General features: G+C 41.6%; 1 protein-coding gene across 1 annotated transcript; it reads left to right on the forward strand.

The window, feature by feature from the left end:
• The first annotated feature begins 718 nt into the window (after positions 1–718).
• Positions 719–12,575, forward strand: LYVE1 (lymphatic vessel endothelial hyaluronan receptor 1). The gene is made up of 6 exons (XM_024254802.2): positions 719–944; positions 5,015–5,186; positions 5,310–5,449; positions 8,578–8,883; positions 9,484–9,562; positions 10,087–12,575. The coding sequence occupies exons 1-6, from the start codon at positions 860–862 to the stop codon at positions 10,271–10,273; spliced, it is 969 nt and encodes a 322-aa protein (XP_024110570.1). The 5' UTR covers positions 719–859; the 3' UTR covers positions 10,274–12,575.
• The last annotated feature ends 3,576 nt before the right edge of the window (positions 12,576–16,151 follow it).

The following is a 16,151-nucleotide window of genomic DNA, read 5'->3' on the forward strand; positions in this document are numbered from 1 at the left end:
AACAACAAAGGTGGAGTCTGACTTGAATTCTGGCCTACCAGAATATTAAAGGAGTTATTAAGAGAAAGTTATTTTATAAAGGACCCCTGCAGTGGTTACTATTGTAAAGTTAAAAATCCTTGGGGAAAGTGTAAAATGTTTAATTTTGTAAATTGCCCTCCTACTTGTGTTATATAAATGTGAATGTTTATATGTGCCTGGTTTCTTTGAAAAAGGAATCACCTGTAGTGGTGTAGAGATTTCAAATGTGTAAAAGGAGACTCAAAGGAAGGCAGAAGGTTCTAGACTCAGTATTTAAATGGACATTTACTTTCATGAGCTTCAGCATCATACCCTGCAGATCACAAGGCCGAACAGCTGGGTGGAAAAATCACTGATTGCAGGAGGAAAAGAGGCACAACCTATGCTCAGTCTCCTCTAGGGACAGAGATGTTTCTAGGAGTACATAAATGATGGACTCCACAGGCAGTAACAGTGAATGGTGTGAGAACTGAGCTGCTGGGGGAGGAGGAACAGCAGGGAATATGGGAATTGGGAGAACCTTCAGCAGTTCACACTGTGCTATCTGCCTTCCTCATTTGTGTGTTTTCTGAGTCAGCATTAGCTAAATTTTCCAGAAGGCCATCCACAAAGTACAGCCTGGACGTTCAAGGGACGTCACTCATTTCCCCCAGTGACCTTGACAAGTCAGAAGCTTGAAAGCAGGGAAATCCGGATGTCTCGGTTATGAAGTGGAGCAGTGAGTGTGAGCCTCAACATAGCTCCAGAACTCTCCATCCGGACTAGTTATTGAGCGTCTGCCTCTCATACCACCAGTGGCCATCTGAGGTGTTTCCCTGGCTCTGAAGGGGTAGGCACGATGGCCAGGTGCTTCAGCCTGGTGTTGCTTCTCACTTCCATCTGGACCACGAGGCTCCTGGTCCAAGGCTCTTTGCGTGCAGAAGGTAGGTTTCTCACCAGATTTCCAAACTGAAGCAAGGCTTCAGTCCTAAGCCTCCTAAGCTGTTGACTATGGATTTCTGGGAATGAGGGTGACCCTCAATGTCAACAGCAGGTCTAATTGGTGGTACTGCTCTGCCAAAAATATACCACCATATTGTCAACTTCACCAAAATGATTGACATTTACATTTGTATCATTTGGACTTTTACTTTTGGTTATGGAATATTTTTAATGAGGACATTTTGAAATAAAACACTGAAGAGAAACCATTTGATTTTTACTCTTTTTTGTATAGGTGGTATTTAAATTTTTTGTAGCAATGGGATCTCGCTTTGTTGCCCAGGCTGGTCTTGAACTCCTGGCTTCAAGTGATCTTCCTGCCTCAGCCTACCAAAGTACTGGGATTGCAGGCATGAGCCACTGCATCCAGAAGTAATAATTTTTTTTTGAGTATTTCATTGAAGCAGCAAACCATGATTGTAAAAAATTTAAAGCAATCACTAAGCTTGGGAATAATGGGTAACTTTCACTAAAATTGGCCTGTTTTTATGTTTTTTGGGAGTGTTAGCATAATTATTTTAATTTTGATTTTATCATACCATGAATGAGGTGCAATGTTTTTAAAAAATATTCAGTAAATAGCAAATTAGCTGAAAGAAATCTGTAAAAATATAAGTTTGAAAATTAAGCCATCGGCTGTCTACTAAAGGAATGACTTAAAGTGATTGCTGGGCTTTTGAGATGCCTAAATGGAAACCTCATTTTGCACTGTAGGCAAAAAAATTGTAACCACAAATCACTCATTGCAGCTCTGGGCAAATGAAAATCTGAGCACTTTAATAGGAAAATGTGTGTTCCTATGCTGGAAGATGACCTGAGATATAAAATATGCTAGAAACAGACATTCAGAGTTGATTTATATATTGTTGCATTACATTTTATAAGAAAGGTCAGAGTTATATGATTAGTTTTTTAAAATACTGTTACTTCCAAATAAGTTTAGTCCTCTTTGAAATCCTCTGGGGAGACTATTTTTCCCCACAATCTGCCATTATTCAAACTATTGGACACTGTTTTTTGAAAATGACTCCATCACACTCTGGACTACCCTCAGCAAGGGAAAAAGATTTCCTAGGGAAATTACATTTTTGGAAACAACCAAAAGTCAGCATAACCATGACTGCAGAATAAAGTAGCTGATGAAGGTAAGTGAATAGGGGTACTATTTTTGAGGGCCAATTATATAGTGATCCAGAGCTAGGTGTGTATATACAATTTCATTTAATCCTCTCAAGAAGACAATTTATAGGTGAAGTGACTTGCCCAATGTCATGCAGGCAGTACATAATAAATATTGGGTTTAAATTCAGCCCTATCTGATTCCTAAGCCTATGCTATTATCTGATTCCACATCCTTATATCTAACTCCTAAGCATACACTATTTCTACTATGTTTGCTGTTTCCTGAGAAATCTTAAGGAAGGAGTTACTGGAGAACTCCCTTAAATTCCAGCTCCCTCTTTTGATCCCTAAATGAAATAGGAAAGCATAAAATGACTAATGTTCTTGACTTCCTACTGGGCCCCGCCTCTGCTAGGTACAAGTTATCTAATTTAATTCTGATAAAAATCATGTGAAGAAGATATATCCATCCCCATTTTCAGATGAGAATGCTGACTTGCCTGATGTCCCAACAGCCAGTTAACAATAGAAAAAATATTCAAAGCTAAGTCTATCCACCTAGAATAAGTCTATCACTCCTCTAAATAATAGTATTTGGAGTACAAATGACATATGACGAGAGGGTAGTAAGACCACTTGATAATGTGACACATAAACCTCTGCAATCCATTCCCAAAGAAGTAGCTATAAGAGACCTGAGCAATAGCAAGCTCATGAGCTAAAAGAGCCAAATTTCAGGGTAAACGGTGTGTTCAGGGAGTTCAGCCTAGGGGTGTGTGTGTGTGTGTCTGTGTGTGTTCATTTCCTTATAGCACTGTGAAAGGTAAAACAGTGTCATTGTTAAGAATTGGGGGCTGGGATGGGCATGGTGGTTCATGACTGTAATCTCAGCACCTTAGGAGGCCGAGGTGGGTGGATCACCTGAGGTCAGGAGTTTGAGACCAGCCTGGCGAACATGGTGAAACCTCATCTCTACAAAAAATACAAAAATTAGCTGGGCATGGTGTCTCGCATCTGTAGTCCCAGCTAGTCAGGAGGCTGAAGCACAAGAGTTGCTTGGACCCGGGAGGCAGAGGTTGCAGTGAGCAGGGATCATGCCACTGCACTGCAACCCGGGTGACAGAACAAGACTCTGTTTCAAAAAAGAAAAAAAAAGGGCCAGGCACAGTGGCTCACACCTGTAATCCTAGCACTTTGGGAGGCCAAGGTGGGTGGATCACCTGAGGTCGGCAGTTCAAGACCAACCTGACCAACATGGAGAAACCCTGTCTCTACTAAAAATACAAAATTAGCCGGGTTTGGTGGCACACGCCTGTAATCCCAGCTACTTAGGAGAATGAGGCCGGAGAATCACTTGAACCCAGGAGGTGGAGGTTACGGTGAGCCAAGATCACGCTATTGCACTCCAGCCTGGGCAACAAGAGCGAAACTCCGTCTCAAAAAAAAAAAAAGAACTGGGGTTCTTGCTTGGCCATACTGGTGCACACCTGTAGTTCCAGCTACTCAGGGAGGCTAAGGAGGGAGGATTGTTTGAGCCCAGGAATTTACGACCAGCCTGGGCAACATAGCAAGATCCATCTCTTGGGAAAGAAGAAGGAAAAAAAAGGAACTGGCGTTTTAGAATCAGGCATAATTGAGTGTGTGCTCCTAATCTGCCACCACAGCAAGGTTCATATGGAGGACTTAGAAATGCTCCTTCCATGTTTTCAAAAAGAAACTTCCATTAGATATCAACCTAGAAAGTGGTCAAAGCATTTGACTGAGCATCCAATACACAGAGCTGTGTACAAGCAATTACTTGAGATTTTAAATGCCCTTTTATGGATGTTTGTGGATGAAGCCCAGTAGGAATAATGTATTTGAATACAATACAACTTGGCAATTTTATACAGGTCTATACATCCCAGAACCCAGAGAAAAGGGCTCAAAAGAATTCCCAAATCCATTAGATTTTGAGTAGAAATATTATTCATATCTTACCTATTCAACAGCCTCAGCTTCTGTGGGGTAATCAATCATTAGCAGACCAAAACCAAAATGCTTTAAAGATAATGATAATATTATGTGTGATTTATTAAGCACCTACCATGTGGCAGGCACTATGCTAAACATTTGTATTAGAATTTACTCATTTAACTTTCACTACCCTATTCAGTAGACACTGTTACTCTCTTGAATTTATAAACAAGGAGGCTCAAAGAGCTGAAGATTAAGAGATGAAGTATCTAGGCTAAGGTCACAGAGCTAGCAAGTGACATATGCTAGATCTAAGCCCAAGTCTGACTCTAAAATTCTGCTTTCTTCATTTAGTTTTTCTGCCATTCAAGGTTTACTGCCAGCTCCTCCAGGAACTTCTGAGTAAGCCTGCCCCCCAGTGGCCAAAAGACCTGGAACTGGGAGTACTCACATTCTTTTATAACAAGTGTGACATTTTCAGCCCATCTCACAAATAGTAGTGTCCCCAAACCACATTGGTTTGGGGTATTGCTAACTATTCTATTAACTAGAGCCCTGAATTCTATCTTTCTCAAAGTCTCAGATGCTTCATTTTACTGACTCCAGAAAGGTTTGCAGTAACTGCATCCCTTAGACTGCACCCCAACAACAGGTAGCCAAAGCCCCTATGTGGTGAGCAAGGCATCTTAATGCAGTGGGATGGGATCGACTTTGATCAGGCGACATTTACAGCTTGGACAAGAACAAGCATCCATCTAGCCTAGCAGATGGTCCTTGTGGAAAATGCCTGGTCTGTGTCCTGTTATTCTAAACCCCAGTCCCAGCCAGATAGACCTCCCTGCGCATCAAGAAGATATGCTCTGCTAGGAAGGAGAGTCTAAGGGCTGGAAACAAGGACAGCGGCAAACTGAGGACCTATGTGATTCCTTTGCAGAGCTTTCCATCCAGGTGTCATGCAGAATTATGGGGATCACCCTTGTGAGCAAAAAGGCAAACCTGCAGCTGAATTTCACAGAAGCTAAGGAGGCCTGTAGGCTGCTGGGACTAACTTTGGCCAGCAAGGACCAAGTTGAAACAGCCTTGAAGGCTAGCTTTGAGACTTGCAGGTGAGAAAAAGCTGGTTTCACTGTCACTGCTGGAGTTCTTCTTTAGCTCTGTGTTCTTGTTCAGCAATAGAGATGAAGCCTTCTAATCATTTTTCTGTTCAACTAGTGTGTATTCTTTTACAGCTATGGCTGGGTTGGAGATGGATTCCTGGTCATCTCTAGGATTAGCCCAAATCCCAAGTGTGGGAAAAATGGGGTGGGTGTCCTGATTTGGAAAGTTCCAGTGAGCCGACAGTTTGCAGCCTATTGTTACAACTCATCTGGTGAGTCTGATCTGCAGCCTTTCCACGTGGCATTCTCTGGGTATCTCTCACTCTGAGACCTGTCTGGGAAGAGTAACCCTGAGCAGCAGCAGAAGGAATCACAGCCACGGCCATCTAATTCTCCCAAAACTGTCTCTCTGGCCAGGCTAGGGGTGGCAATATGCCCCTCAAAGGAAAAAGTTAGGAGAGATATAACTGAATGGCAACACAGGAGAAGACATTCAAGAGGCTCAATTACCACTGCCACCATCCCTGCATCCTATAAGATAAGCAGGCAGAAGGGAAGGAAACAAAGGTACAGATGTATGTAATGCATCCATTATGGACAAAGCGATGCACAGTCATCCCTCAGTGTCAGTGGAGGATTGGTTCCAGCACCCCATCATATACAAAAATCTACAGATGCCCAAGTTCCTGATATAAATGGGGTCATATTTGCATATAACCTACACACATCCTCCTGTACACTTTAAATCATCTCTAAACTACTTATAATACCTAATACGATGTAGATGCTATGTAAACAGTCATTGTACTGTATTATTTGCTTTTTTATTGTTGTATTGTTTTCATTTTTTTCCAAATATTTTCAATCCAAGGTTGGTTGATTCCACCTATATGGAACTTACAGATCCCTATGAGATATGCTTTATCATCCCCACTTTGCAAATAAAGAAACCGAGTTCAGGCCGGGCACAGTGGCTCACGCCTGTTAATCCCAGCACTCTGGGAGGCCGAGGCGGGCGGATCACAAGGTCAGGAGATTGAGACCATCCTAACATGGTGAAACCCTGTCTCTACTAAAAATACAAAAAATTAGCCAGGCGTGGTGGCAGGCTCCTGTAGTCCCAGCTACTCAGGAGGCTGAGGCAGGAGAATGGCGTGAACCCAGGAGGCGGAGCTTGCAGTGAGCCAAGATCATGCCATTGCACTCCAGCCTGGGCGACAGAGCGAGACTCCGTTCAAAAAAAAAAAAAAAAAAAGAAACCGAATTCAAAGGATGTAAACGCATTCGTCTAACGTCTCATTACTGTAAAGGTTCAGACTCAGGTCTAACTCTGAAACCGCGCTCTTTCCACTGTTCCACATTCCTTTATAATTTTAAGAACCAGACCCAGTCTCCATTTTATGAAGGAAAAGATTGACACCTGGAGGGTAGCACTGATTTGTTCATGGTCATGAAGTCACCCACTAACCTTGCTTGAAGACCTTGGCTGCCTTAGCCCAAGTGCTTCACCTAAGTACTTCTCAGAAAGTTTTTTTTACTAAATACTCACTTGCTCTCAGTTTGTCATAAGGACCCCTGTCTGATTATTACTTTTCACACATACTCATCTATCTGACCTTCTGAAGGTTAGGTGGCTGAGAGGTCATACACAGGATAGATTTCAAGATCATTCTCTAAGATCCAAGAGATAAATGTGCATCAGCCAATATTAGCAAAAACTGTCCCAGAAAGGCAATATAGGATCCAAGTAGTTCCCTGATCCAGAGGGCTTTGGCACAGAAAAGGCCCATGGAGAAACTTTGACCAGTTCCCTCACTTCATGGATAAAACCACTACAGTTCAGAACAGGGGCTTAGCTTGTTCAAGGTCCTACAGTCAGTTAGTGGCAGAATCAAGACTGGAACATAGGGCTTCTCCTAACATTGTATTTGCCATCTTCCTTCTCTTCTCTGCCTCTTTGGTCTATCATCACTGGCTGGGGAATTGGTGAGCTACATGCCTGCATATCTCATAGCCAGCCCATGCCTGTCAAATGGCTTTGCTTTTTAACTGCCTTCCTGCCAGCTGGCAATGTGATGATACCCAGCCCTCTAACTAAACAGAGAAGAGCCAGAGGAAGAGGACTTGGATTTGTCTATTTCCTCATGGTTTCATTTAACTTGTACTCCCATCCCATGTATTTATTTTCTTTTTTCCAGAGATAATTTTATTATTTTATTTTTATTATACTTTAAGTTCTGGGATACACGTGCAAAACGTGCAGGTTTGTTACATAGGTATACATGTGCCATGGTGGTTTGCTGCACCTATCAACCCGTCACCTAAGTTAGGTATTTATTCTAATGCTATCCCTCCGCTAGCCCCCCCCACCCCCAGCTGATGCTACCCACTGCCATAAATAATTAGGGACTTAAAATAGATGCAAATTTATATTATAATATATTGCATGGCTCTGCCATTTACTAGCTCTGTGACTTTGGGCGAGTTATTCAATTTCTCTAAACTTCAGTTTCCTCCTGTGTAAACAAGGGTTTGATAATATTGTTCAATGAGATACCTATTTAAACACTTACTGCCATGGTCAACTCAGATTAAGATGCTTTAACAAGTGTTTCCTCTCTAGCACATGCAACAGATTGGAAAGCAAACCCTTATCCCTCTCCTGGCCCCTTTTTGTTCACTTTGTTTTTTTTAGTGAGCCCAGAAATATCAGGTCTTAGCATATCTTTGTCCTGAAGTGACACCACATGTGTATATTTGGTCTTCCAATCTATACTTTCCTTCCTTTCCCCTTTCCTTCCTTCCCTATTCATCAAATAGTTATTGAGCATGTGCTATGTACCACACACAGTGCTCATACTATGCTGACCAAGACAGACGGGGTTTCTGCTGCCAGAGAGCTTGCAGTCCAGTGGGGAACAGTGTAATGAGAACTGTGACAAGGAAGTACAAGAACATATGCCTAGGGACCCAATCAAGTCAACAAGTCTGCCTGAGAAAGACAGGGTCAATCTGAGACCTGAGGGATGAGTCAGAGTAAGCTAAATAAAGAGAGGCAAAGAGTCATAAAGGTGAATAAAGCATCGTGGTGTAAGGCTTGGATGTAAGATAAAGTGTATCAAGGAATTTCAAGTAATTTCAGTATGGCAGGGGCAATGAGAGAAAAAGAGCAGAAGAGGCTGGCATGTTAGCAGGGGCCAAATCACAGAAGGCCTTGTAGGCCATACAACAAAGTTAGCCACTGAAGGCTTCTAAGGAAGAAAGTGATATGGTTAGATTTGCTTTTTAAAGACCATTCCAGCTGCAGTATAAGGGGTTTGGAGGTAGTAAGACTAGAGGCAGGAAGAACAGTTAGGAGGCTGTTGCAATACTTTTATTTCATGTTTCCCTCTCCCAACAGATACTTGGACTAACTCGTGCATTCCAGAAATTATCACCACCAAAGATCCCATATTCAACACTCAAACTGCAACACACACAACAGAATTTATTGTCAGTGACAGTACCTACTCGGTGGCGTCCCCTTACTCTACAATACCTGCCCCTACTATTACTCCTCCTGCTCCAGCTTCCACTTCTATTCCACGGAGAAAAAAATTGATTTGTGTCACAGAAGTTTTTATGGAAACTAGCACCATGTCTACAGAAACTGAACCATTTGTTGAAAATAAAGCAGCATTCAAGAATGAAGCTGCTGGGTTTGGAGGTAAATGGTTTCTGTGTCTATGTTACGTGTGTATGTATGTTCACATATAACAGACAATTCATAGAATCCTGCCTGTCTCTAGATGAGGCACTCAGGACCTGTCAAATACTAATAAAAGTTTAACACAAACTCAACTTTCCTAAAGTCATAGAATCTGAGAGCTTTAAAGAACCTTAGTGATTAAGCTAAAAAGTATAAGTATAAAACAATTTCACTGTTGAAAACTCAAGACTTCTAAAAATAAATCACTATCTGCTCCTATGCATAAGTTCTTTTTAAAATATATACCCTAAAGGCCTATGACTTTATTCGAATCATCTCTTTCTCAGGCAGGCTTGTTGACTAGAGTAGGTCTCAAGGCCATGGAGGAGAAATGAACTCTGTCATATTGCAACTGATAGAATTAAGAGTGTGAGAAGCAAGGCCAGTGATTCTACAAGCACGAAGCAAAGAAGCTGGTGTGGGCCCAACATCATACAGGGCTACAGAGAAGGTTTTTCTCCTGTACTATCTACTGTCTCAATCACCTGGATCATGCAATGAGCATTACACACAATGTTTAAGTGAAGGACCAACAGACCATGTCTCTGTTCCTTGCAGGTGTCCCCACGGCTCTGCTAGTGCTTGCTCTCCTCTTCTTTGGTGCTGCAGCTGGTCTTGGATTTTGCTATGTCAAAAGGTAGGGTTGTTGGCGCACTGCTAGTCTTGTAATCTTTGTCATGTTTCTATCCTGTGCTTTTTCGGGGTCGCTATTGGCATTTTGCTGATCAAAATGGAGATAGCAGTCCTCTTATGTAAATTTCTCCCTCATCTCATCTCTTTCCCTTCCGCCCAATCTTTTCTATTTCAGTACATGCATGTCATCCAGCCATCAGTCAATGACTGCCCTTTGAAAATCAAGAAATAAAAAAAAATTGACATGTGGGGAAAATTTATATGCTTTATTTGATTTTTGGTTCTTTGTTTTTGTTGGAAGAGTTATGTGGTCAGCCTAAAATCTGGCCTGCAAACATATTGTCCAATTTAAATGAATCCATTAAGGTGGTGATGTCTTAATGTATTAGAGCATGCATGTGCTGGCATCACTCTGAAATAAAGGTATCCAGTGTACTGTGCCAATATGTACCATGGCCAAAAAGTGTTATCTATCATTATGTGTGTTACACAGAGTCTCTCACTTTAATTTCATATTTATGCCTAAAGGTATGTGAAGGCCTTCCCTTTTACAAACAAGAATCAGCAGAAGGAAATGATCGAAACCAAAGTAGTAAAGGAGGAGCAGGCCGATGATAGCAACCCTAATGAGGAATCAAAGAAAACTGATAAAAACCCAGAAGAGCCCAAGAGTCCAAGCAAAACTACCGTGCGATGCCTGGAAGCTGAAGTTTAGATGAGACTGAAATGAGGAGACACACCTGAGGCTGGTTTCTTTCATGCTCCTTACCCTGCCCCAGCTGGGGAAATCAAAAGGGCCAAAGAACCAAAGAAGAAAGTCCACCCTTGGTTCCTAACTGGAATCAGCTCAGGACTGCCATTGGACTATGGAGTGCACCAAAGAGAATGCCCTTCTTCTTATTGTAACCCTGTCTGGATCCTATCCTCCTACCTCCAAAGCTTCCCACGGCCTTTCTAGCCTGGCTATGTCCTAATAATATCCCACTGGGAGAAAGGAGTTTTGCAAAGTGCAAGGACCTAAAACATCTCATCAGTATCCAGCGGTAAAAAGGCCTCCTGGCTGCCTGAGGCTAGGTGGGTTGAAAGCCAAGGAGTCACTGAGACCAAGCCTTTCTCTACTGATTCCACAGCTCAGACCCTTTCTTCAGCTCTGAAGGAGAAACATGTATCCCACCTGCCATGTCCTTCTGAGCCCGGTAAGAGCAAAAGAATGACAGAAAAGTTTAGCCCCTGAAGGCCATGGAGATTCTCATAACTTGAGACCTAATCTCTGTAAAGCTAAAATAAAGAAAGAAATAGAACAAGGCTGAGGATACAACAGTACACTGTCAGCATGGACTGTAAACACAGACAGGGTCAAAGTGTTCTACTCTGAACACATTGAGTTGGAATCACTGTTTAGAACACACACACTTTTTCTGGTATCTACCACTGCTGATATTTTCTCTAGGAAATATACTTTTATAAGTAACAAAAATAAAAACTCTTATAAATTTCTATTTTTATCTGAGTTACAGAAATGATTACTGAGGAAAATTACTCAGTAATTTGTTTAAAAAGTAATAAAATTCAACAAACATTTGCTGAATAGCTACTATATGTTAAGTGCTGTGCAAGGTATTACACTCTGTAATTGAATATTATTCATCAAAAAATTGCATATAGTAGAACGCTATCTGGGAAGCTATTTTTTTCAGTTTTGATATCCCTAGCTTATCTACTTCCAAACTAATTTTTATTTTTGCTGAGACTAATCTTATTCATTTTCTCTAATATGGCAACCATTATAACCTTAATTTATTATTAACATACCTAAGAAGTACATTGTTACCTCTATATACCAAAGCACATTTTAAAAGTGCCATTAACAAATGTATCACTAGCCCTCCTTTTTCCAACAAGAAGGGACTGAGAGATGCAGAAATATTTGTGACAAAAAATTAAAGCATTTAGAAAACTTCTTTGCTTTCTTATTTACATAGATGCATTATACCTTTCGTGTAAAATTAAAGTGAGGACCAGATCATACCATATTGTTTGCAAAAATAAAAGGGACAATGTTGGTTGTTAAAATACAAGCATATGTCAACCAAACAGCATATATCATATGGGGCTATTCATGCTCCAAACATTTTATTTTGAGTTGGCCAAGTACATACACATTAAACTGTCCTTTACTAGAGATGCTGGCCCTACATTTCCATCCATTTCAGAATTCACCAGGGAGCTAGAGATTCAGGATGGCTCATTTGTCTCACTTTTGACAGCCCTGCTTCTCTAGTTTTCTCTTTCCCTCCCCCTTAGACTGCTAATTGTCTTCTTCCCCTCACCAGTGACCCCACAGCTCCATGGTTCCTTTAGCCCAGATACCACAACCTGCTGGCATAATCTTTTCCGGTTGGCCCATGGAGCATAATCTTAAAATTTGGTTTCATTGCCAGGCATTAAAAATCAAGAGATTTCACATGTTTACATTTCTGGGTTCCCTCTAAAAATGGAAAGATCTGGAAGTAAAGAACCCATGTTCCCTCATAGCAATCATTATCTGATACTGAGTAGCAGCTGTCCCCTTTCAATGGGGTCTGCTCTTTCTGTTTCGCCACAGTCCTCATGACTCTCTATTGCACACTCATGCCAAAGTAAAGGCGCCCTGTCCTATGAACTTTGTAACACTGTTGCCTTTTCTTCACACCCAGCCCATGTCCCTCATATGTATCACCTGCCTGCCCCAGTAGGTCTATGAGTTTGAAACTGGTTTGTCAGTCCTTAAGCTTTATCAGCTTCATCCATTCCTCAGGGAGTAAAGAAGAAAAGAGGGAAAGCGCCTAAGTAGTGATCTTCCCTCTGTGTGTTAGCTGAAAAAAAAACAGATCTCCCACACCACATCTCCCATCTTGTGGGCAACTACTACATATTAGAATGCTACCATCTTCTCCTGTTAAACAGGTTTGTGCCATATCCAGGAGGAGGAAGTGGGGAGGAGAAAACCCTGCCCAACCACATAAAATCACTCAATAGCCCAAATATCATGTGCAAACATACTGATAAGAATGTAACTTCCATGATTATGGAAGGAAGGAGGGAAGGAAGAAAGGAAGGAAGGGTGGGCTGGCTGATTTATGGAGCATCTACTAAGTGACAGTCATTTTACATGTTGCCTCATTTAATCGCTACACTTTCCCTGAGAGGTGAGGATAATTACTGCCATTTTTATTAATTAGAAAACTGGATGTTTAGAGAAGTTAAATCACTTTCTGAGGTCACAGGTCTAGTTAAATGGTAAAGGTCAGAGTGACTGCAAAGCCCATGCTCCTTTCCCTACACCACAGTGCTTCTCTTGCAAATGACAATATAGAAATGTAAACTATTCCAATATGCAAGCTTGAGATTGGACACTTACCACAAACAACAGGGGTGAAGTAAGGAAAACAACTTAGGACTCCTGTGTCAACTTCACAGAATCTATCTTAAATCCATTGGCAATGACAAGGAGAAAAAGAGAACCACTAAAGAACTTTGAGAACTGCCTCCTCATTGATGTAGACACCAACCTCAACAAAGACCTACCTGAGCCAGTTCATAGGGTCAGAAAATGTAAGGCTCAGAAGGATCCAGAATAATTTCCTCTAAACCCTTCATTCACAGAGTAAATAAAATGAAGCCCAATGTCACAGATAGCTAAAGTTAGTGCTTGGTCTAGAAATCTCCTCCTTATTTAAATTTTCTTTATTCTCCACTGAACAAAGAGAAATTGGAAGAATACAAGGGATCTCCCCACTTCAGACCTACAGTCCACCTCGCCACAGCCAGTCTTCAAAAGAGGCAGGTGGAGAGCCACGTGATGGCATTTTCACCTGGTGCAAAGGATCTTCCCTGCCCTTTCAGAATGCCCCTTCTTCATGCCTGCCTCCCTGGCTCACACAGAATAAATCCATGCCTTCGAGCAAAGACACTCTATCCTGAGAAGGAGTCATCTGCAAAATTGTATGCTTTTATAAAGGCCAGGCCACTATCAAACATTAACATACCAATATAGGTCCAATCAAGCAAAGCTGATTTCCAAGAATAGGAAGCTGGACTAACGCAGATGACTTGAGGCTCCACACAGGGCTTGCACACAATTGGAGTCTACAGATATCATTTGGCTTGAACAGAATCGAATCATATTGATTTCTAGATAAGGATCCTAAATTGTACTGCCTCTAGACCTTCAGCTAGTACCTAAAGCAAATCAATTGCTCTAGGGAAAAACAAGTTTGTAAGGACAATAATAACATACAAGTAAATACATTTTTACTAAGAAATGGGAGGGTCTCTCACACCAAAAAGAAAATGTTTTACTGTTATGAATAGTGCCACAATAAACATACGTGTGCATGGGTCTTTATAGCAGCACGATTTATAATCCTTTGGGTATATACCCAGTAATGGGATGGCTGGGTCAAATGGTATTTCTAGTTGTAGATAGCAAAGAGTTGGAACCAACTCAAATGTCCATCAATATAGACTGGATTAAGAAAATGTGGCACATATACACCATGGAATACTACACAGCCATAAAAAAGGATGAGTTCATGTCCTTTGTAGGGACATGGATGAAGCTGGAAACCATCATTCTGAGCAAACTATCGCAAGGACAAAAAACCAAACACCGCAGTTCTCACTCATAGGTGGGAATTGAACAATGAGAACACTTGGACACAGGGTAGGGAACATCACACACCGTGGCCTGTCGTGGGGTGGGGGGAGGGGGGAGGGATGGCATTAGGAGATATATCTAACGTAAATGACGAGTTAATGGGTGCAGCACACCAACATGGCACATGTATACATATGTAACAAACCTGCACGTTGTGCATATGTACCCTAGAACTTAAAGTATAATAATAAAAAAAGACAAAAAATAAATATCTTGCTTGAAAAAAAAAAAAATTTAAGCCTCTGTTTCAGAAAAACTCCAGAGCCTTGTTTTACCTCTGCTCTCACACCACCACAACAGTCATCAACAAAGAACTCAATGACAAAAGGTAAGGGGATTTTCCCCACACAACAAGCCGCAGACACCAGCTGGGTGTCCTCTAATTAAATTCTGACACTATCTACCTAGAGATAGCGTCAGATCCCACAGGGTGAGGGCTCGGTCCCCAAAACTGCCCCCTACTCCACAGACACCAGTCGCAAGTCTGGGCCTCTAGAACTCCCGACGACGGTCATGAGAGGGGGTTCTCATGACCCCCTCTTTGGGTTCAATTAATTTGCTGGAGCTGCTCACAGAACTCAGAGTAACACATTTATAGGTTTGTTATAAATGTTGTTACGAAGGATACAGATGAAGAGATGCGTAGGGCCAGGTAGGGAGGAAGGGGTACAGAGATTCCATGCTCGTGCCATCTTCCAGGAACCTCCATGTCTTCAGCCATCCAGAAGCTCTCCAAACCCTGTCCTTTTTGTTTTTTACATAGGCATGATTGACAACTGTGTAGAAATGTGATTGGACAAAAAGGGTATGACCTCATACTAATAGACTGAGTTGGGAAGCCCAGCAAAGCCTGCCTGTTCAGGTTCCCCTTGGCCTCTCTGTGCAGCTTTTCATCCTCCAGAGTATGGGGCAGGACTCTGTCTGCAATGAGGGTCTTTTGACCCACAATCGGATTAGAGTCCTGCCTTGGAGCAGGTAAAAGGAGGACAGGAGAAGGTCAGAGAAAGGGATTCTGTTGGCCGGGCACGGTAGCTCATGCCTATAATCCTAGCACTTTGGGAGGCCGAGGCAGGCAGATTGCCTGAGCTCAGGAGTTTGAGACCAGCCTGGGCAACACGGTGAAACCCCGTCTCTACTAAAATACAAAAAAATTAGCCAGGCGTGGTGGCGTGCACCTATAGTCCCAACTACTTAGGAGGCTGAGGCAGGAGAACTGCTTGAACCCAGGAGGCGGAGGTTGCAGTGAGCCAAGATCGCGCCACTGCACTCTAGCCTAGGCAACAGAGTGAGACTCCATCTCCAAAAAAAAAAAAAAAAAAGAGATTCTGTTTCCTGAGACCTGCTCCTGAGCCCTAAAGCACCTCAACATTGTAACAAAAGACTGTAACAAGGACTCTGGGAGTTATGAGCCAGGAACTGTGGATGAAAACCAATATATTAATATTTATATAATCGTAATATAGCCTCTAAACAGGAGGAAAAGCAATTATTTGTTAGTTGGATTTTCTAGTTAAAATAAATAAAATTTAGTGGGTTACTCCTGTAATAGTCTATATATAAGGTCAAGTTTGATCTAAGAGCATTTTTCGTAATACTAAAATCAAATAGGAATTCTCTCCTCTCTCTATGTTCCTCAGGAAATGCCCAAATTTCCAAACAGTGCTGATGTGATTTAAGATTTCCTCCTTTAGCATCTAGAAGACTATTTACTTTTTAAAAAAAACTTATTTCAGAATAAATTTACCAAAAAAAAAATGCGAAAATAGTGCAGAGTTCCCATACATCCACACCAGTTTCCCGTTATTAATATCTGATATTAGTATGCTGAATTTGTAACTTAATGAAACAATGCTGATATGCTATTATTAACTGAAGTCCATATTTTATTCTGATT

Source organism: Pongo abelii, chromosome 9, assembly GCF_028885655.2.
Source record: "Pongo abelii isolate AG06213 chromosome 9, NHGRI_mPonAbe1-v2.0_pri, whole genome shotgun sequence".
NCBI classification, from domain to species: Eukaryota; Metazoa; Chordata; class Mammalia; order Primates; family Hominidae; genus Pongo; species Pongo abelii.